The 21,788-nt window shown below is 44.3% G+C and overlaps 1 protein-coding gene across 1 annotated transcript in view; it reads left to right on the top strand.

Annotated features, from left to right (window-relative positions):
- plxnc1 (plexin C1) overlaps window positions 1-21,788 on the top strand; it is a 157,860-nt gene that overhangs the window by 132,881 nt on the left and 3,191 nt on the right. The window contains exons 27-33 of the mRNA XM_080207165.1: window positions 1,932-1,986; window positions 2,766-2,797; window positions 2,898-2,999; window positions 5,553-5,716; window positions 11,411-11,558; window positions 18,914-19,054; window positions 19,142-19,216. Coding sequence (XP_080063291.1) covers window positions 1,932-1,986; window positions 2,766-2,797; window positions 2,898-2,999; window positions 5,553-5,716; window positions 11,411-11,558; window positions 18,914-19,054; window positions 19,142-19,216 — 717 coding nt within the window. The remainder of the gene's footprint in view (window positions 1-1,931; window positions 1,987-2,765; window positions 2,798-2,897; window positions 3,000-5,552; window positions 5,717-11,410; window positions 11,559-18,913; window positions 19,055-19,141; window positions 19,217-21,788) is intronic.

The raw sequence follows: 21,788 nt of genomic DNA, 5'->3' as shown, positions 1-21,788 counted from the left end.
TGTGAGTCACTGTGTGTGTCTGTGTCTGTGTCTGTGTGTGTGTGAGAGAGAATGAGAGTGGATGTGTGTGTGTGTGTGTGCACGTGCACACGTGCAGATACAAATGTTAATACGAGCAAACAAATAGGAGCAGAAGGCCATTCAGCCCTTTGAGCCTGCTCCGTCATTCAGCCCCTCAAGCCTGCTTCATCATTCAATAAGATCATGACTAATCTGATTGTGCTCCCTAAAATAGTACCCCCTAATTCTGGACAAGAGAAAATATCCCTTCCATCTCTGCCTTGTCCATATCTTTCAGGATATTATATACTTCCATCTCTGCCTTGTCCATATCTTTCAGGATATTATATACTTAATCAAGTCACCTCTCACTCTTCTAAACTGTAGTGAAAACAAGCCCCACCTGTACAACCTATTCCCATCAGACAAATCATTCATTCAATCCAGTAAATCTTTGATCCGCCTCCAATGCATTTACATCCTTTCTTAAATAAGGAAATCAAAACTATTCGAGACACAGTCTCACCAATGCCCTACATAACTGGAGCATAATATTCTTACTTTTAATGTACAATTAATCTCAAAATAAAGGGTGTATACAAGTCAATGTGTGTGTAAATAAGGGATTGCTTTTTGTGTTTTTTTGTGTGTTTGTGTGAGAAGGAATGCTTGTGTGTGTCTTGAGTGTGAGAGTTGAGATGAGCGTGAGGACCAAACTTTCACCATCAATCCAGGAATTTCAAATCAGGAAAATTTCCTTTAAATTCTCCTCCTGTCCTTTTTCGTTTTTGGGAGATCAGGATGGGACGGAGTCAGAGGTAGCCATGGAGGTGGGCGAGTTCCAACATAGGCTGGTTAGAAGGATTGCCTCAGTGCTCTAAGACTTTGGCCTAGTTGCATGAAAGTCTGATTAATCCTCTAGCCCCTTCCTTCACCCACCTTCATCTCTGTTCCATCTCATAACCCCCATTCCCCTTCATACACCCCATTCCCTTCTATGCCCCCTAGTATTCATAATGGGCAGACCTCATGAGCCAAGTGGAGATGGAAACAAAATTGAATCACTAACAATCTAAGAGCACTTTCACTGTACCTTTGATACTGAAAAAAATCTCATTCTTGAAACCCATTCATAAATTCAAATCTGCTCAAATGGTCATTCTGTTATAAAAACAAACATCTGTTTAAAACAGCAAAGGCTTCTAAAGCTTTAGCAGCATCTTAAAACTGTCAGCCAACATGTGAATAGCCCACTACTGAGATGTGATTTGGGAGCTCTTGAAAGTCAGCCAAGCATTCATAATAATAATGCTTGGGAAATGTTAACAGTTAGGTCTATTGAAACTGTAGCAACAGATAGCTTTTGTTTTCTAATTTGCACCAGATCAGTGCATTTCAACAGTAGGTAATAGCAGCTTTTTATTCTAATTGACAGCTGTAGTCTGGTTTAATTCATTTTTAAAGGGGTGGGGATTTAAGTTGCTTCAGATCATGTGATGTAAAGCGACCCTATCCAGTCTTCAAGACTATTTGTGTCTCTCCATAAAATCATGGCTCCCAAAATGTGGGTTAAGATCCTTGGAACAGCGACATTGGGGTTTGTATGAACCAAGCATTAATTTCAAATGGAGCTGCTGAGTTCACGTTTCGCACTTCTGTGATTTATACACACCCCTTCCATTGTAGGCAGCAATGGGATTTGCAAACATTTGGCATGGGACTCGTATATCTGTGTCCTGTCTGCCATTTTTAAAGGCCTCTGGTGATTCTGCAAAAATCTAGCCCTGAGCATTAGTGTGTCTGCACACACATGAGTATGAGGGTTAGTGTGTGTATGTGCAAGTGAGCGTATGAATTACTGTGTGTATGTAATTGTACGTGTGTGGGAATATTTGGTGTCTGTAACTATATTTTCATATATTCCCATTCAGATTACAGCTGTATCATCATTAGTTGCAATTAGAAGATTAAACCGAGCAAAAACAGGTAAAATAAATCACTAATCCTTAAAAGAATTGCATTTCTCTCTTTAGTCTCTATTCAGTTGACTTAACAATTTATGTTTCTGTGAAACACTTGGAATATTAAAGATTTTAAACAGTGAGTTTTTTCTGTCCATTGAAACAGCTCATTATATCATTGGATTTCAGAATATCATTTTTTTGGTAGCATTTACTTCTCTGTGTCTTAAAGACTCTTGAATATTTTTAATCTTGTGATTCCTTCAATATTTTTATCTGTTTTTACAATGAATCAACACTGAGGAGATTGTGTTTTTTTTCTTATTTCTCATTACCTGAGGGTAATGAAAACCATCCACATACAATGTGTGCCAGTCTGTTGGGATTTTAACAAGTTGGCAGTTACTGTGTTACTGCTCACCCAATAAGTCAACCAATTTTTTAAAAAATTCAATTTCATCACCTACCAGGATGGATTTGAATCCCTAACCTCTGGATTCCTAGTCCAGTAAAAGAGCCGCTCAAATGTCACATCCCTAGAATATCAACCTCGCCCAACTCTGTGATTGTTTTAAAACTGAGATATATCTGAGTGAAAATTCTTCTAAGGTTCATATATAGATCTAACAATCAGTCACATGTACCCCATATTGAATGCCATTTAACCAACAGATCTATTGAAAGAGACATGTGTTTCATTTTCCAACCTTGCTTGTTTTCAGTGCAAAATCCACAACAATAAATTCTGTAATTATTTAAGAGACAAGAACCAACTCACAAATTACCCTCTTTCATTTACTCTAGATAGTGGATCTGCAGACAAACTTTGTCACCTGGTATGTATTTCACATTTCAGCTTAATTCATTCTCATGATTTCCAGTGATTTGATCTTTTTGTTCATCGATCATAAGATTTGATCATCTTATCTTCTTTAGATTTCACCACATTCTGCATCTGCAGAACCCCCTGTGCCAGATGAAGGCAAACAAAAGTTCAAGGTGAAAGAAATGTATCTACCAAAGCTGCTGTCCTCAAAGGTACTGTTACATCTGTTACTCACCAAGTAAAATCAGCTGTGATTTTCCAAATGGTTTGAAATCTAATAGCTACCTATTTCCCTCAACAAGCTACTGCAGAGGAAAGAATTTGCATTTATATAGCACCTTTCATGATATCATAATGTTCCAAAGCACTCTATAGCCAATGAAGTAGTTTTGAAATGCAGACACTGTTGAAGTAGAGAAAACAGCAAATAATTTGTGCACATGTTCCCATAAACAGCAATGAGATAATGACCAGGTAATGTTTAGCTGGTGGATAAAAATTAGCCAGGACATGGGGAGAACTATCCTGCTCTACTTTGTTAGAATATAACCAATGGTAACATGCTGTGAGGGTCAGGTAGACAATGTAATCAATGACAAAATGATGTGGTGGTCAGCTGACCGGCTGACCCAGGAATTGAGAGAGCTTGAGTAGCCCAGGGTATGGCCGCAAGTGTCAGAGTAATGATGTTTCTTTATTAAACTCTTTTCTTTGATTTACTTTTTGAAATAAGATACTTTTATTGCCTGCAACTGAAAAATTCCTTCCGCTGGATGAACATACAGCCATTGGTAGCCGTAGTGCCATAGGTTATTTCAGGTTCCTGAGAGGGCCTTGGTTTAGCCTTTCAACCAATCTTAGTTGTAGTAAAACTATCAGTACTCAGCACTATTACTCCTGTGAAACTGACAGACGTTTCTGGAGCGTGCACACGTGTCACTAAAAATGGAAATCCAGGGCGGCACGGTAGCACAGTGGTTAGCACTGCTGCTTCACAGCTCCAGGGACCTGGGTTCGATTCCCGGCTCGGGCCACTGTCTGTGTGGAGTTTGCACATTCTCCTTGTGTCTGCATGGGTTTCCTCCGGGTACTTCAGTTTCCTCCCATAGTCCAAAGGTGTGCGGGTTAGGTTGATTGGCCATGCTAAAAAAATTGCTCCTTAGTGTCCTGGGATGTGGAGGTTAGAGGAATTAGCGGGTAGATGTGTAGGGATAGGGCCTGGGTGGGATTGTGGTCGGTGCAGACTCGATGGGCTGAAGGGCCTATTTCTGCACTGTAGGGTTCTAGGGTTCTAGAAGTCGCTGTCGCTAATTCTAAGCTTCTCTTGACTCCGGTTACAAAGCAATGTTAAGAAAGAGGGAATCCACATCACAGAGAGTGTTGGATCTTTATGGGCATTACATTCAACATCAGAGGAGAGTCTCATTGCTTCATTGCTAATCACACAACCTGGCCTTTAATTAGGTGAGGTGATTGAGAGATAAATAACAGCCAGCACACCAGGGCGAACTCTCCCATTCTTCTACAAAATACTGCCATGGAATCTTTTATGTCCCTCAGAGAAGGCAGATGTGACAGTGTAACACACCCTCAGTATAGCACTGCAGTGTCAACCTGAATTAACGGCTGAAGTTGCTGGTGTAGGATTTCACCTTGAGGCCAACTGACTCAAAAGGTGAAAGTACCACTGTTATCAATGTATTTGAATTTACTGGATTGTTAATCCAGTAATTAAAGTAGAACACTGCCATCCCCTCCATGCCAGTTTTGTTTCCTGATAGTTTTACAGCATGACAAGAGGCCCTTCGGCCCATCATCTCTGTGCCAGTCATCAAAGATCTCTTTATTCTAACCCCATTTTCCAACACCTGGTCTGTAGCCTTGTCTGCTTTGAATTTCATGTGCTCGTTTAAAAGCTTCTTAAATGTTGTGAGGGTTCTCTCCTGTGCCAGGTTCAATTCTAGCCTTGGGTCTCTGTCTGTGTGGAGTTTGCACGTTTTCCCTGTGTCTGCCTGGGTTTCCTCCGGGTGCTCCGATTTCCTCTCACAATCCAAAGTGCAGTTAGGTGGATAAACTGTGGTTAATGTGTAGGATTATCGGGGATAGGGCAGAGGGAAGGGCCTGGGTAAAATACTCTGTCAGCAAGTTTGTGCAGACTCAATCAACCAAATAATCTCCTCCTACTTTGTAGGGATTCTGTGATTCTGCTATCCTTTCAGGCAGTGAGTTCCAGATTTCCATCACCCTCTGAATCCCCTCTAAATCTCCTGCCACTTACCTTAAATCCATGCCCCCCTGGTTATTATCCCTCTTCTAAGGGGGAAAGTTTTTTCCTAACTATCTTATCTATCTCATTTCACTCTTGAGAACTGTGTCCGAGCTGTTTTTTTTTATTGCTGCAAGGACAGCTTTCTCCCTTGTCTTCACTTCCTCTTGCTTTCTTCCTCACTTTTTCTCTCTATGCCTCTCTCTCTCTTGCTCTCGCTCCTCGCTCCTCCTCTTCTTTTTTGCTTTCTCACTCTCTCCATTCCTCTCTCTTGCTCTCCCCCCCTCTCCTTCTCTGCCTCTTTCACCCACTCCCCTTCTCTCTCTCACTGTCTCCATCACTTTCCCTTGCTCTCACTCTCTCTTGCTCTGTCCCTCTCACTCTCGTCTCTCTCTCTCTCCCTCTGTAGTTTAATTATATTGTAAATTTGTTGTAAAATGTTAGATAGATCAACTCTGCTCCTCTTCATGCCCCTACCATGAGTGTTTTCTTGTTTCAGGTTGCACTTCACTCTTTTGTTGAGGACCTTTTTACGAGCATCTGGACTATGCCAAATAACAAGGCACCAGTGGCCATTAGGCACATCTTTGACATCTTGCATGCTCAGGCCAACAATAAGAAGATCACTGATCCCGATGTGTTACATATATGGAAGACTAACAGGTACTGAATGTCACATGTTGTAGGGGCATTATTAAGGTTTCTGTTACAACTTGCCTGGTTCACCATTTTAAAAATAGTGAATATGATCTGAGCATCTTGAGAAGAGGACAGGACGATCATAAGTCATTCAAGGCTTGAGGGTCTTCAACTCCCCACTTCGTGCTGAAGGAAGAAGTTCAGACCGGTTACCATCTGTCCAGGGGACTGGCTGATGGGAGTTGCCTCACTTGGGATTGGGAAACACCATAGAAAATACTTGAGGTTCAATATAGGTAAAATCAACACTGGCATTCTGCTGGCTGCACCGTTCTTTTCTACATAAGAACATAAGAAATAGGAGCAGGAGTAGGCCATCTAGCCCCTCAAGCCTGCCCCGCCATTCAATAAGATCATGGCTGATCTGAAGTGGCTCAGTTCCACTTTCCTGCTTTCTCCCCATTACCCTTAATTCCCTTGCCTACCAAAAACCTATCTACCCGTGTCTTAAATATATTTAGCGAGGTAGCCTCCACCACTTCAACAGGCAGAGAATTCCAGAGATTCACCACCCTTTGAGTGAAGAAGTTCCTCCTCAACTCCGTTGTCTACATATTGACAGTTTTCTATTACTTGGGTAACCAGCTCTATTTAAAGATGGCATTGGCAGCTAATCAGTCAGCCTTGGGTTCATTGTGGAGGATGGATTTGGAAAAGACCCAGAATTGGGGAAATCCAGCTCAAAGCTGAGTACACATCCTTTTTTAATGATTGCAGCTTTAACCTTGTCTATTCAGCCATGGAGTTCTAATTTCTATAAAGAATGTTTGGACAAGAAAGATAGCCCTGCCCTTCTCTCTGCCCAGACACTGCTGACCCACTGCCTCTTTCCAGCATTTTGTTTCTAGTTTTTGCCTACTTTTTCGTAAATTGCACGAACATGTGGAGGCTGAATGTTGTGTAATCCATTGTGGATATGGTCTTGCATATTCTCTGAATGTATTCCAATCCCTTGGTTCTCCTTCTGGCCTGCTAATACACGGGGGCGAAATTTGCCGTCCCTCCTGAACACAAGAATTGTAGCGGGCGAGACACGGACTGTAGAAAGGTCTGTTGAACTTGGGCGAACGCAGCTGGAAAATCCTGCCCATGGTGTTTCTGATCATTTTGTGTTTGTGCTTAAATTATTCCTTCCCTCTCTCTACTGCCTGCTTCTGTTTAAAAAAAACAGGGAGTGGTCAAGAACAATGTATGTGCCATAGAGATGGAGTATATCAAGTGTCCAAATGATGCAAGTCTACTAAAATGAGGACTTGAATAAGTATTGCATCTTTCCAAGATTACAACAGTGAGGCACTTCACTGGCAGTAATATACATTGAAACGTTTGGCAGTTGTGAAAAGCCCTATATAAATGCAAGGCTTTGTTACTTTCTCAATCTCAGGACTGTCCCACAGTGTTTGCCAGTTAAACACTTTTGAGGTATAGTTGCTGTTGTAGTGTAGGAAATGTGACAGCCAATTTGTGCACAGCAAGCTCCCACAAACAGCAATGAAATGTAATCTGTTTCAGTCACGTTGGCTGAGGAATCAGTATTGGCCAGAATACAAGGAAAGCTTTGCTTTCTTTCGGATAGTGCCATGGGATCTTTCATAGTCACTTGAGAGGATCGCTGTTTAATTTCTTATCTGTAAGACAGGTGATCAGTAGAGTTAGTTTTCATCTTCACCACATGGGCAGCTGTTCTCTTGCCTGTTATAAACCCTGTCCGTCCCACTGATTCTCGGGACAGTGGTATGTGATGTACAGATGGGTTCTAACAGGTTGAATCTGTCTGATTACCAGGTGTAGAAGTGGATCACTTTCCCCAACTTTTTGATTTGTTTTGATTTATTATTGTTACATGTATTAACATACAGTGAAAAGTTATTGTTTCTTGTGCACTGTACATTCAAAACATACCATTCATAGAGAAGGAAATGAGAGAGTGCAGAATGTAAAAATTGCATTAAAGCATTGTTAGAGTTTTAAAGAGTTAGAATGAAGTTTTGGAAGCATAGAATGAGAGTAAAAGATAGAATTAGAAGGTATGCTGGACACAGCTTGTAAGAAATTTCCTCGCTCTGGCACCATCTTGGAAAAAAGAACTTCAGACTCCCACTCCCTTTGGAAAGAAATGTCTTATTAGTAGTGTAATGATGCCAAATTTCTCTATCCCATGTAGATTCAGTGATAACATTGTTGCATTGAAACAGCACAGAGGAGGATCCAAAACTGGAACTGTGACTAATCAACACTGCAAAGAAGGGCAGCACTGGCAGCTAAATATTCCTGGCTATAAATGTTTTAGGCGTGACAGAGGGTCAAAAAGAGGTGGGGGAATGGCGTTGTTAGTTAGGGAGCACATCACAGCGGTGCAGAGGGAGGATAATATAGAGGAGTTAGGAATTGAGTCGCTGTGGGTGGAGTTGAGGAATAGGAAGGGAGCGATTACTATGCTAGGGGTGTACTACAAACCATCCAACAGCCCTCAGGCAGTGGAAGAAGGTAGATGTAGAGACATTTTGGACAGGTGTAGGAAGAACAGGGTTGTTGTAGTGGGAGATTTTAATCTCCCTGGGGTGGATTGGAAAGTGCCTAGAGCTGGGGGTTCGGACGGGGAGGAATTCGTAAAATGTGTATTGGAACGTTCCTTGCAACAGTATGTAGATGGCCCGACTAGAGAAGGGGCTGTACTGGATTTAGTTCTGGGTAATGAGCCAGGTCAGGTTGTGGAGGTTGCAGTAGGTGAACATGTGGCTAACAGTGACCACAACTCTGTCTACTTTAGGATATTAATGGAAAAAGATGAGTGCTGTCCTAAGGGGAGGGTGCTAAATTGGGGGAAGGCTAGCTACAGCCAGATCAGGCAGGAACTTAGGGATACAGACTGGGATAGGCTGTTTGAGGGCAAGTCCACGTTCAGTATGTGGGAGTCTTTCAAGGGAAAACTGAATTGGTTGCAGGAAAGACATGTGCCGGTTAAGAGGAAGGATGGGAAACGTAGGATTAGAGAGCCGTGGATTACTAGGGATATTGAGGACTTGGTCAGGAAGAAACGAGAGGCGTATGTTAGGTCTAAGCAACTGGGAACGGAGAGAGTATTGGAGGAATACAGAGAGAGTAGGAGGGAGCTCAAACGGGGAGTTAGAAGGGCAAAAAGGGGACATGAAATGGCTTTGGCAGACAGGATTAGGGTAAATCCAGAGGCATTTTACTCCTATGTCAGGAACAAAAGGGTGGTTAGAGGAAAAATCGGCCCTCTCAGGGACAGAGGAGGGGAATTGTGCTTAGAGTCTGAGGGAATAGGGGAGATCCTGAATGAATACTTTGCGTCGGTATTCACAAAGGAGAGGGGCTTGATGTCTGGAAGGACATGGAGGGAGGGAGCTGTAGACCAGTTGAAGGAACTATCCATTACGAGGGAGGAAGTGTTAGGGCTTTTAGGTAGCATTAAAACTGATAAATCTCGGGGGCCTGATGACATTTATCCTAGACTGCTTAGGGAGGCGAGAGATGAAATTGCTGGGCCTCTGACGCAAATCTTTGTCTCTTCTTTGGACATGGGTAAGGTCCCAGAGGACTGGAGGATAGCGAACATGGTACCATTGTTTAAAAAGGGTAGGAGGGATAACCCTGGTAACTATAGGCCGGTGAGTTTGACGTCAGTGGTAGGCAAGTTGATGGAGAGGATTCTTAGGGATAGGATATATGAGCATTTAGAGTGTTGCGATCTGATTAGGGGTACGCAGCATGGCTTTGTTAAGGGGAAGTCTTGCCTTACGAATCTGGTAGAATTTTTTGAGGAGATGACAAAAACGATCAACAAAGGACAAGCCGTTGATGTCGTTTATATGGATTTCAGTAAGGCGTTTGGCAAAGTCCCTCATGGTAGGTTGGTTGAAAAGGTTAAGGCTCATGGAATACGAGGACAGGTATCTAGATGGATTGAGAACTGGCTTGGTGATAGGAGACAGAAAGTAGTAGTGGAAGGGTCCTTTTCTAGCTGGAGGTCTGTCACTAGTGGTGTGCCTCAGGGCTCAGTACTGGGACCTCTTCTATTTGTAATATACATAAATGACTTGGAAGAGGGAATACGTGGTGTGATCAGCAGATTTGCAGATGACACTAAGATGGCTGGATTGGCGGACAGTGAGGAGCAGTGTCAGGCAATACAATGGGATATAGATAGGCTGCTATATTGGGCAGATAAATGGCAGATGGAATTTAATCCTGACAAATGTGAGGTGATGCATTTTGGGGGAAATAATGTAGATGGGAGTTATATGATAAAGGGTAGACCTATAAAGAGTATAGGAATGCAGAGGGATCTGGGGGTGCAAGTGCACAAGTCTTTGAAGGTGGTAGTACAAGTGGAGAAGCTTGTAAAGAAAGCTTATGGTATGTTAGCCTTTATAGGAAGGGATGTAGAGTATAAGAGCTGGAGTCTAATGTTGCAGTTGTATAGAACGTTGGTTAGGCCGCATTTGGAGTACTGCGTCCAGTTCTGGTCGCCTTACTACCGGAAGGACGTGGAGACCCTGGAGAGAGTGCAGAGGAGGTTTACCAGGATGCTGCCTGGAATGGAAGGACTGGGTTATGAGGAAAGATTGAGCCAATTGGGGCTGTTTTCCCTTGAAAGACGGCGAATGAGGGGAGATCTAATAGAGGTATATAAGATTATGAAGGGTATAGATAGAGTAAACAGTGGTAAGCTTTTTCCTAGATTGGAAACGCACATTATGAGGGGCCATGGGCTTAGGGTGGGGGGGGCGAGGTATAATTCGGATGTCAGAGGGAGGTTTTTCACACAGAGGGTAGTGGGTGTATGGAATGCTCTGCCAAGCAAGGTGGTGGAGGCAGGCACGCTGGAGTTGTTTAAGAATTACTTAGATAGGCACATGAGCGGGATGGAGATGGAGGGATATAGGAGACTGTTTAAATAGGGTTTAGGAGCCTTGGGACGTCCCTGGGAATCAATTGATTCCTATGGACCTTCCAACATATTTTCTGGCTCACTTGTTTCACTTGGGGATTCCCTTGAATGTTTGTATAAGGATGTGGACGGTATTGATGTTTTTCTCTTTTAATCTGCAGGTGCTTCAGTCCGCCTTGTTGTCCAACAAGGGGCTTAACACGATGGGTCGTATGAGGGCTGCTCTTGGTTGTTTCAAGAGTGGCCTAGTGCTTCATGTCGTTAGTGTACGCTTAAACTGGACCAGATGCTGCGTAACACAACAGCTCAGTGACTATCACTGTTTGCTGTGCAGATGCATGGATTTGAACCAGTGTCTGCAGGAGTTTGCACATTCTCCCCGTGCTTGCGTGGGTTTTCTCCGGGTGCTCCAGTTTCCTCCCACACCCCAAAGATGTGCTGTTAGGCTGATTGGTGTAACAAATTGTCCCTAAATTAGTCTTCCCTCAATGTGGAATGCCATAAGCATAGACAAGGGTCATGGGTGGAGGGGGGACTCATAATGTTAAAATGGCAGTGCGGGCTCATTGGGCCGAAGGGCCTGTTTCCCGTGCTGTGTTGTTCTTTGTTCTTAGTCTGCTTCAGCTACTTAGATCCAATCACTGGGGATCAGCATGGAAAAGAACAAGACAAGAACACCTCAATGTTCTGATATTTGATAATGACACTGTCAGCTTTTAATATTATTATTCTTCCTTCTCCAGCCTTCCTCTGCGCTTTTGGATAAACATCCTTAAAAATCCTCAGTTTGTGTTTGATATCGAGAAAACCCCACATTTGGATGGCTGCCTGTCTGTCATTGCACAGGCCTTCATGGATTCCTTCTCTTTAACATCACACCAGCTTGGGAAGGTAATTATGTTGGAGCTGATTTAGCTGATTTTAACCATTTGGGGGAGAAAAGGAACCGCCTTTCAGCTGCTTCCAACCCATTACACCCCTGTCCCGTTACACCCCTGTCCCGTTACACCCCTGTCCCGTTACACCTCTGTCCTGTTATACCTGCATCCATTATACCCCCCACCCAATTACACCCCCATCCATTAAACCACCAACCCATTACACACTGTTTGTTACACCTTCTATCTGTTACACTCCCACCCCATTACACCCCTGCCCATCCTATTCACATTCACTACACCCCCTCCTCTTGTACTTTACACCACCACCCCAATACACTTTTGTCTGTTATACCCCCTGCCCATTACAATCCCTGCACATTCAATTTACATTTGTTACACTCTCTTCCCATATGCCGCACTCCTTTAAACCCCCTGCCAATTCCACCCTTGCCTATTAAAACAGGGTTTCAGAGGAATATTTGTAGCACAATCAATGGCTCCGCTGAGGGGATGTGTGGGGGGAAGATGAACTGGGGGTGGGATTTGAGAAACATAGATAGGTAAGTGGGGAGAGATGAACAGGGTGGCAGGTGAGTGGGAATGGGCGTTGGTAGGTGCTGCATATCCCAGAGTGGACCGTAATCCTAGGGAGTCTGGGAATGGGGAGGCCCAATCTCAGCTTTCAGGCCATTTGATACAGTCTGAAAACGGCTACATTCACAACCCGGCTGGTGAGTCAGAACAAGAAGCCCCAGCTGGGCTTTGTATGGAGGAGTCTCTGGACATCACTAGAGAGAGCGGGGAGAGCTCAGGGTATGGAAAGCCTCAGGTTTCCATGTGAGACCTGGAGGTGCATCACCTCGCACAAGGAAACAAATGTAAACCTCTCAAACAAGCATACGAAGAGCAGGAGTAGGCCACTCAGCCCTTCAAGCCTGTTATTCAATAAAATCATGACTAATATGGTTATAAGTTTACATCTCCTTCCCGTCCTGATAATCTTTCACCCTTTTTAATTCAACTCTGCCTTAAAAACATTCAAAGATTCTGCTTCTACCACCTGTTGAGGAAGAGAGTTCCGGAGACTCTCAGCTCTCTGAGAGAAAAAAATTCCCCTCATCATGTCCAAAATGGGTTTATTTTTAGACAGCGGCCCCGAGTACTAGATTCTTCCACAAGAGGAAACATCGTCTCCAAATCCACCCTGTCAGGACTCCAGAGGATCTTGTATGTTTCAAACATGTCATTTCTTACTCTCCTAAACCTCAGAGGACACAAACCTAACCCATCGGATTGTTACTCATAAGATAGCACATCCAATCCAGGTATCAGTCTAATAAATCTTCTCAGAACTGCTTCAAACACATTTACATTCTTCCTTAAGTAATATCAGTACTGTTCATAGTACTCCAGATTTGGTATCACTAATGCCCTTTTGCTATGTTTGTATTCAGTCACCTTTGCAACAACTTCTATTAACTTTCCTAATAACTTGCTGTTCCTGTATACTAACCTTTTGCAATTGATTCACTAGGAACCCTAGATCTCTCTGCATCCCAGAGCTCTGCAGTCTCTCACCATTTAAATATACTTTCTTTTATTTTTCCTGTCAAAAGGGACAGCTTCATACCTTCCATTTGCCAGGTTTTTGCCCACTCACTTAATCTAGTTAACCTCCTTGTACGCTGTTCACATCTTCCCACCCTCTCTGTCTATGTATCATCAGCAAATTTAGCAACTATACCTTCTATATTTCCATCCAAGACCATTTAATAATTGTAAAAATTTGAGGCCCCAGCACTGATCCTTGTGGCACATCTCTTGTTATATCTTGCCAACTAGACACTGGCTCATTTATTTAAGTTCTCTGTTTCCTGTTAGCATGTCAATATATAATTCCCTATAACTTGAGCTTTTATCTTTTGCAACAACCTCTGATGTGGTGCCTTATCAAGTGCCTTCTGGAAACCTAAGTACAGTACATCCACTGGTACCCCTTTGTCCACAGCACATGTTGCTTCTTCAAAGAACTCCAAAAAATTGGTTAAACATAGGCTGAAATTTTCCAGCTTTTGGGATGGCACAGTGGCATAGTAGTTAGCACTGCTGCCTACAGTGCCAGGGGTTCAATTCCGGCCTTGAGTGACTTGTCTGTATGGAGTTTACACACTCTCCCTATGTCTGTGTGGATTTCCTCCCACAGTCCAAAGATGTGCAGGTTAGGTGAAATGGCTATGCTAAATTGCCCTTTAGTATCCAAAGAAGTATAGGTGAGAGGAATTAGTGGGGTAAATATGTGGAGTTACGGGATAGGGCCTGGGTAAATTGCAGTATTGGAGAATTGGTGCAGAATGGTCTCCTTCTGCACTGTAAGAGATCTTTTGGTGCAGTCTGATTCTTTCCTGCCAGCAGGATCTTCTGATCCTGTAGACAGTGACCCTCCCTTGTAGCAGAGGCTGCAGACAAGGGGAAAAGCCGTTGACAGTGGCAGGACCAGAAGATCACACCTCCAGCTAATGGCAGGCCACCTCCTTCGCTACTGCAAAACATGCTGTGGGGGGAGGATGGAAATCCCGCCCATGATTTCCCTTTCACAAAGCCGTGTTGATTCAGCCTGATTATCTTGAAGTTTTCCAACTGTCTTGCTGTAGTGTCTTTATTAATAGTCTCAGACATTTTTCCTATTAGCAATGTTAAGTTAACTGGTGTCTAGTTTCCTGCTTTCTGCCTCTCTCTATGGCCCAGGATTCCCTTCTCAACCACTCAAACCTGATTGGAAATGAATGTTTTTATTTATATGCCTCTCTGGAACTAATAGAAATTGGAACCTATGTTTCTCTGTTATATTGGACTTGATGTTAATAGCTTGCCGGATGTTAAAGATAGAAGGATGGTAGGAGATGAGGTCCTTAATGCGATTATTGTCACTAGAGAGGTGGTGCTTGATAGACTAACGGGACTGAAGGTGGACAAGTCCCCGGGACCGGATGGAATGCATCCCAGGGTTCTGAAAGAAATGGCAGAGGTGATTGCGGACGCCTTAGTAATTATTTATCAAAATTCACTGGACTCTGGGGAAGTGCCGGAAGATTGGAAAATGGCTAGTGTTATGCCACTGTTTAAAAAAGGTAGCAGACAAAATGCAGGGAATTATAGGCCGGTTAGTTTAACATCCATAGTTGGAAAAATGCTAGAATCCGTCATCAAAGAAGAAATAGCGAGGCACCTAGAAAAGAACGTTTGATCAAGCAGACGCAGCACGGATTTGTTAAGGGGAATCGTGTTGAACGAATTTATTGGATTTCTATGAGGATGTGACTAGTGCGGTAGACAGACGGGAACCGGTGGATGTGGTGTTGTTAGATTTCCAAAAGGCGTTTGATAAGATGCCTCACAAAAGGTTGTTGCAAAAGGTTAGGGTGCATGGAGTTGGGGGTAAGGTGTTAGTGTGGATAGACGATTGGTTGTCTAATAGGAAGCAGAGAGTTGGAATCAATGGGTGCTATTCTGGTTGGCAGTTGGTTACTAGTGGAGTGCCACAGGGATCGGTGCTGGGGCCTCAACTGTTTACCATTTACGTAGATGATCTGGAGGAGGGGGCTGAGTGTAGGGTAACGAAATTTGCTGATGACACGAAGATGAGTGGAAAAGCAAATTGCGTGGAAGGTGCGGAAAGTCTGCAGAGAGATCTGGATAGGCTGTGTGAGTGGGCGAGGACCTGGCAGATGGAGTATAATGTTAGCAAATGTGAGGTTATCCACTTCGGTAGAAATAATAGTAGGAGGGATTATAGGGCAAAAAGCTGCAGCATGCTACAGTGCAGAAGGACCTGGGGGTCCTTGTGCACGAGTCGCGAAAACCCAGTCTGCAGGTGCAGCAGGTGATCAAGAAGGCGAATGGAATGTTGGCCTTTATAGCGAGGGGGATAGAATATAAAAGCAGGGAGGTCTTGCTGAAACTGTACAGGGTACTGGTGAGGCCACAACTGGAGTACTGTGTGCAGATTTGGTCGCCGCACTTGCGGAAGGATATATTGGCCTTGGAGGGAGTGCAGAGAAGGTTCACTAGGCTGATACCAGAGATGAGGAGGGATTGAATAGACTGGGTCTGTACTCGTTGGAGTTTAGAAGGCTGAGGGGGGATCTTGTAGAGACATATAAGATAATGAAGGGGATAGATAGGGTGGAGGTAGAGAGATTCTTCCTGCTTAGAAAGGATAGCAGAGCTAGAGGGCACAGACTCAAGATAAGGGGGGGACAGTTTAGATTGGAGTTGAGGAGGAACTTCTTCACTCAAAGAGTGGTGAATCTCTGGAATTCTCTGCCCATTGAAGTGGTGGAGGATACCTCGCTGAATATCTTTAAGTCACAGGTAGATAGGTTTCTGATAGACAAGGGGAATTAAGGGTTATGGGGAGAAAGCGGGAAAGTGGAACTGATCCACTTCAGATCAGCCATGATCTTATTGAATGGCGGGGCAGGCTCGAAGGGCTAGATGGCCTACTCCTGCTCCTATTTCCTATGTTCTTATGTCACTTCCTTCCCTTATGTTGCTTTGTTTCTGTACTTTGTGGTCAGTTATGAAGAAGTCTCAATGGAATGCTTTAAAACGGAATTCAAAATTTACACTTTAAATATATATATTATGTTGCGGTAGATTACAAATACTTGTGCCATTAAGTGTATCAGAACAGGGATAGGCCATTCAGCCCCTCAAGGCTATCCCCCTTTTCAAACAAATCTTGGTTGCTCTGTATCTCAGTCAAATTACATTTGTCCACCTTTAAAATTCGTGCTTGCGTGGGTTTTCTCCGGGTGCTCCGGTTTCCTCCCACACCCCAAAGATGTGCTATTAGGCTGATTGGCAGTAATAAATTGTCCCTAAATTAGTTTCCCTCAATGTGGATGGCCATAAAACAATAGATAAGGGTCATGAGTGGAGGGGGGGGACTGTTAGTGTTAAAATGGCGGTGTGGGCTCGTTGGGCCGAAGGGCCTGTTTCCCAGGCTGTTTTTGTTCTTTGTTCTTTGAAATTTTTTATTGTTGGATTGTGTGATCGATTCTGCTTTTCCTGCTGTAATTCAATGTTTAAAATTATTTAGTAGGGTCACCCAGGACCGGATGGAATGCATCCCAGGGTTCTGAAGGAAATGGCAGAGGTGATAGTGGATGCCTTAGTGATTATTTTCCAAACCTCGCTGGATTCCGGGGAAGTGCCGCAAGATTGGAAAACGGCTAATGTTACGCCACTGTTTAAAAAGGGTAGCAGGCAAAAGGCAGGGAATTATAGGCCGGTTAGTTTAACGTCTGTTGTAGGAAAAATGCTTGAATCCGTCATCAAAGAAGAAATAGCAAGGCACCTTGAGAAGAATTGTTTGATAGAGCAGACGCAGCACGGATTCGTTAAGGGGAAGTCGTGTTTGACGAATTTATTGGAATTCTATGAGGATGTGACTAGTGCGGTGGACAGAGGGGAACCGGTGAATGTGGTGTTTCTCGATTTTCAGAAGGCGTTTGAAAAGGTGCCGCACAAAAGGTTGCTACAGAAGGTTAGGGGGCATGGAGTTGGGGGTAAGGTGTTAGCGTGTATAGAGGATTGGCTGTCTAATAGGAGGCAGAGAGTAGGTATCAATGGGTGCTATTCGGATTGGCGGTTGGTGACTAGTGGAGTGCCCCAAGGATCGGTGCTGGGGCCTCAGCTATTTACCATTTATATAGATGATCTGGAGGAGGGGGCTGAGTGTAGGGTGTCAAAATTTGCTGATGACACAAAGACAAGTGGAAAAGCAAATTGTGCAGAGGGTGTGGAAAGTCTGCAGAGGGATCTAGATAGGCTAAGCAAGTGGGCGAGGACCTGGCAGATGGAGTACAATGTTAGCAAGTGTGAGGTTATCCACTTTGGCAGGAATAATAGTGGGAGGGATTACTATTTAAAGGGTGAAAAGCTGCAGCATGCTACAGTGCAGAGGGACCTGGGGGTCCTTGTGCAAGAGTCGCAAAAACCCAGCCTACAGGTGCAGCAGGTGACCAGGAAGGCAAATGGGATGCTGGCCTTCATAGCGAGGGGGATTGAATATAAAATTAGGGAGGTCTTGCTGCAACTGTACAGGGCACTGGTGAGGCCGCAGCTGGAGTACTGTGTGCAGTTTTGGTTGCCGCACTTACGCAAGGATATTTTGGCCTTGGAGGGAGTGCAGAGGAGGTTCACTAGGCTGATACTGGAGTTGAGGGGGTTGAACTATGAAGAGAGGCTGAATAGACTGGGCTTGTACTCGTTGGAGTTTAGAAGGATGAGGGGAGATCTTATAGAGACGTATAAGATGATGAAGGGGATGGATAGGGTAGAGGTAGAGAGATTCTTCCCGCTCAGAAAAGACAGCAAGACTAGAGGGCACAGCCTCAAGATAAGGGGGGGTGCAGTGTAGAATGGATTTGAGGAGGAACTTCTTCACTCAAAGGGTGGTGAATCTCTGGAATTCTCTGCCTGTTGAAGTGGTGGAGGCTGCCTCGCTAAATATATTTAAGACACGGGTAGATAGGTTTTTGGTAGGCAAGGGGATTAAGGGTTATGGGGAGAAAGCGGGAAAGTGGAACTGAGCCACTTCAGATCAGCCATGATCTTATTGAATGGTGGGGCAGGCTTGAGGGGCTAGATGGCCTATTCCTGCTCCTATTTCTTATGTTCTTATGTCACAAGTAGGCTTACATTAACACTGCAATGAAGTTACTGTGAAAATCTCCTAGTCGTCACACTCCGTCGCCTGTTCGGGTACACTGAGGGAGAATTTAGCATGGCCAATGCACCTACCCAGCACATCGTTCGGAATGTGGGAGGAAACCCATGCAGATTCAGGGAGAACATGTAGACTCCATACAGACTGTGACCCAAGCCGGGAATAGAACCCGGGCACTGTGAGGCAGCAGTGCTAACCACCGTGCCACCCCAATGGGAAGCACTTTGGAATCTCTGGAGTCAGAAGGTTATGGATTCAAGTCCTATTCCAAAGCCTTGAGGACACTCCAGTGTAATACTGAGAGGGTATTGAACTGATAGAGGTGATACCTTTTAAATGAGAGTCTGTAAATCTGGCTGTCCTCTCAAGATCCTGCAATATTATCTGAAGATGGTCAGGGGAGTTCTCCCAGGTGTCTTACAGAATTTTTAGCCTTCAACCAATGTCACAAAACAGATTAGTCATTAGTACATTGCTGTTTGTGGGAGTTTGCTGTGAACAAATCGGTTGCCCCAATTCCTACATTACAATAGTGACTACTGTTTAAAAAAAAACACCTCATTATCTGTAAAATACAGGGACATCCTGAGGTTTTGAAAGGCTTTAATTAAATCCAAGGTCTTCCTTCTCAGCACTCTCCAACCAATAAAGTGCTTTACGCCAGAGACATTCCACGCTACAAGGAAGAAGTGAAAGCCTACTACCGACAGATTGCTGAAATGGGCACAGTGACCAAGGAGGAGATGGAGATCTTTCTCACTGAGGAATCAAAGGTAATTAGAGGTATCTTATGATGCGTCATTCACTTCATCCCACTGGTCAGGACAACATCCTTAAACAACATGATCATTTTCTTTCAGAAGCATGAGAATGAATTTAAAGAAAGGGATGCTACGATCGAACTTGGGAAATATATCCAAAAGTATTCTGTTCAGGTGAGGAGAGCATACAGCTTTGTATCTGTGGCAGTGGGTTCAACCTTTATACATCCTATAGTTTTAAAGACTGCTTCAAACCTGGTAGGCCACTAATCACAGGTACTGGATCTCCAGCCACCCCTCCTCCAGCTGGTGTTAGCTAGGTCGGGATGGGCCGGGGGGGGGACCTAAAATCTGCAGATCTTTGATACCAGGCATCTCCATTGTCTGGCTCTGGGAGAGGGGGAGGGTTGCTTCACTTAAGCAATGGCAGCTTGTACCTGAATCATGAGAGGCATATCTCAGCTCATGGCATTTTGGGAAGATCAGAAATTGTGACCAAGGTGAAGGACTGTAACAATTTGGTTGGAGAATGTGAGTCCTCCTGTGTCCAGTACCAGGTTTCCAGTACATTCCAGATCAGAGGTATGGAAGCTTCCCCCTCTGAGTCTGCCTCCCAGCCATGCTGCTGCCTTTGCTTGAGCTTGATGTGGAGATGCTGGTATTAAGAACATAAGAAATAGGAGCAGGAGTAGGCCATCTAGCCCTTCAAGCCTTCCCTGCCATTCAATAAGATCATGGCTGATCTAAAGTGGATCAGTTCCACTTTCCCGCTCTTTCCCATAACCCTTAATTCCCTTGTCTATCAGAAACCTATCTACCCGTGACTTAAATATATTTAGCGAGGTAGCCTCCACCACTTCAATGGGCAGAGAATTCCAGAGATTTACCACCCTTTGAGTGAAGAAGTTCCTCCTCAACTCCGATCTAAACTGTCCCACCCTTATCTTGAGGCTGTGCCCTCTAGTCCTGCTATCCTTTCTAAGCGGGAAGAATCTGTCTACCTCTACCCTATCCATCCCTTTCATTATCTTATACGTCACTATAAGATCCCCCCTCATCCTTCTAAACTCCAACGACTACAGACCCAGCCTATTTAGTCTCTCTTCATAGTCCGGTGTTGGACTGGGTTAAACACAGTAAGAAGTCTCACAACACCAGGTTAAAGTCCAACAGGTTTATTTGGTAGCAAATGCTACTAGCTTTTGGGGCTCTGCCCCTTCGTCAAGTGAGTGGGGAGTTCTGACCACAAACAAGGCATCACAAATATGGTGGCACGGTAGCACAGTGGTTAGCACTGTTGCTTCACAGCCCCAGGGACCTGGATTCGATTCCTGACTCGGGTCACTGTCTGTGTGGAGTTTGCACATTCTCCTTGTGTCTGCGAAGGTTTTCTGCGGTTGCTCCAGTTTCCTCCCACAGTCCAAAGATGTGCGAGTTAGATTGATTGGCCGTGCTAAGAAAGAATTGCCCCTTAGTGTCCTGAGATGCTTAGGTTAGAGGGATTAGTGGGTAAATGTGTAGGGATATGGGGCTAGGGCCTGGGTGGAATTGTGGTCGGTGCAGACTCAATGGGCTGAAGGGCCTCTCTGCACTGTCGCGTTTCTATGAACAAAGAACAAAAACAGCCCGGGAAACAGGCCCTTCAGCCCAACAAGCCCGTGCCGCTATTTTAACATTACCAGTCCCCCCCTCCACCCATGACCCTTATCTATTGTTTATGGCATTCCACATTAAGGGAAACTAATTTAGGGACAATTTATTACCTCCAATCAGCCTAACAGCACATCTTTGGGGTGTGGGAGGAAACCGGAGCACCCGGAGAAAACCCACACAAGCACGGGGAGAATGCGCAAACTCCCACAGACACTGGCCCAAATCCATGTGTCTGCACAGCAATCAGTGATAGTCACTGAGCTGTTGTGTTGCCCAGCATCTGGTCCAGTTTAAGCACACACTGACGACATGAAGCACTAGGCTACTCTCGAACATTCAAGAGCAGTACGACCCATCGCATGTATGCCCCTCGTTGGACAACAAGGTGGACCGACTTAAAACCTGTGAATTAAAAGAGAAAAACATCATTATCATACCACATCCTTTTACATTACCAGGGACGTCCCAATGCTAATGAACCTTATTTAAAACAATCTCCTATATCCTCCCATCTCCAACCCACTCATGTGCCTGTCTAAGTTACTCTTAAACAACTCCAGCGTGCCTGCCTCCACCACCTTACTTGGCAGAGCATTACATACCCCCACTACCCTCTGTGTGAAAAACCTCCCTCTAATATCTGTGTTATATCTCTCCCCCCTCCCTTAAGCCCACGGCCCCTCGTACTGTGTGTCTCTAACATAGGAAATCGCTTACCTCTGTTTACTCTATCTATACCCTTCATAATCTTATGTACCTCTATTAGATTCCCCCTCAGTCGCCGTCTTTCAAGGGAAAACAGCCCCAATTTGCTCAATCTTTCCTCATAACCCAGTCCTTCCATACCAGGCAATATCCTGGTAAACCTCCTCTGCACTCTCTCCAGAGCCTCCACGTCCTTCCGGTAGTAAGGCGACCAGAACTGGACGCAGTACTCTAAATGCAGCCTAACCAAGGTTCTATACAACTGCAACATTAGACTCCAGCTCTTATATTCTATATCCCTTCCTATAAAGGCTAACATACCATAGGCTTTCTTCACAACCTTCTCCACTTGTACTGCCACCTTCAAAGACTTGTGCACTTGCACCAC

The sequence above is a fragment of the Carcharhinus amblyrhynchos genome, chromosome 19, assembly GCF_965287045.1.
Source record: "Carcharhinus amblyrhynchos chromosome 19, sCarAmb.v2.hapA, whole genome shotgun sequence".
Lineage (NCBI taxonomy): Eukaryota > Metazoa > Chordata > Chondrichthyes > Carcharhiniformes > Carcharhinidae > Carcharhinus > Carcharhinus amblyrhynchos.
This window is presented reverse-complemented; position numbering and strand designations above follow the sequence as displayed.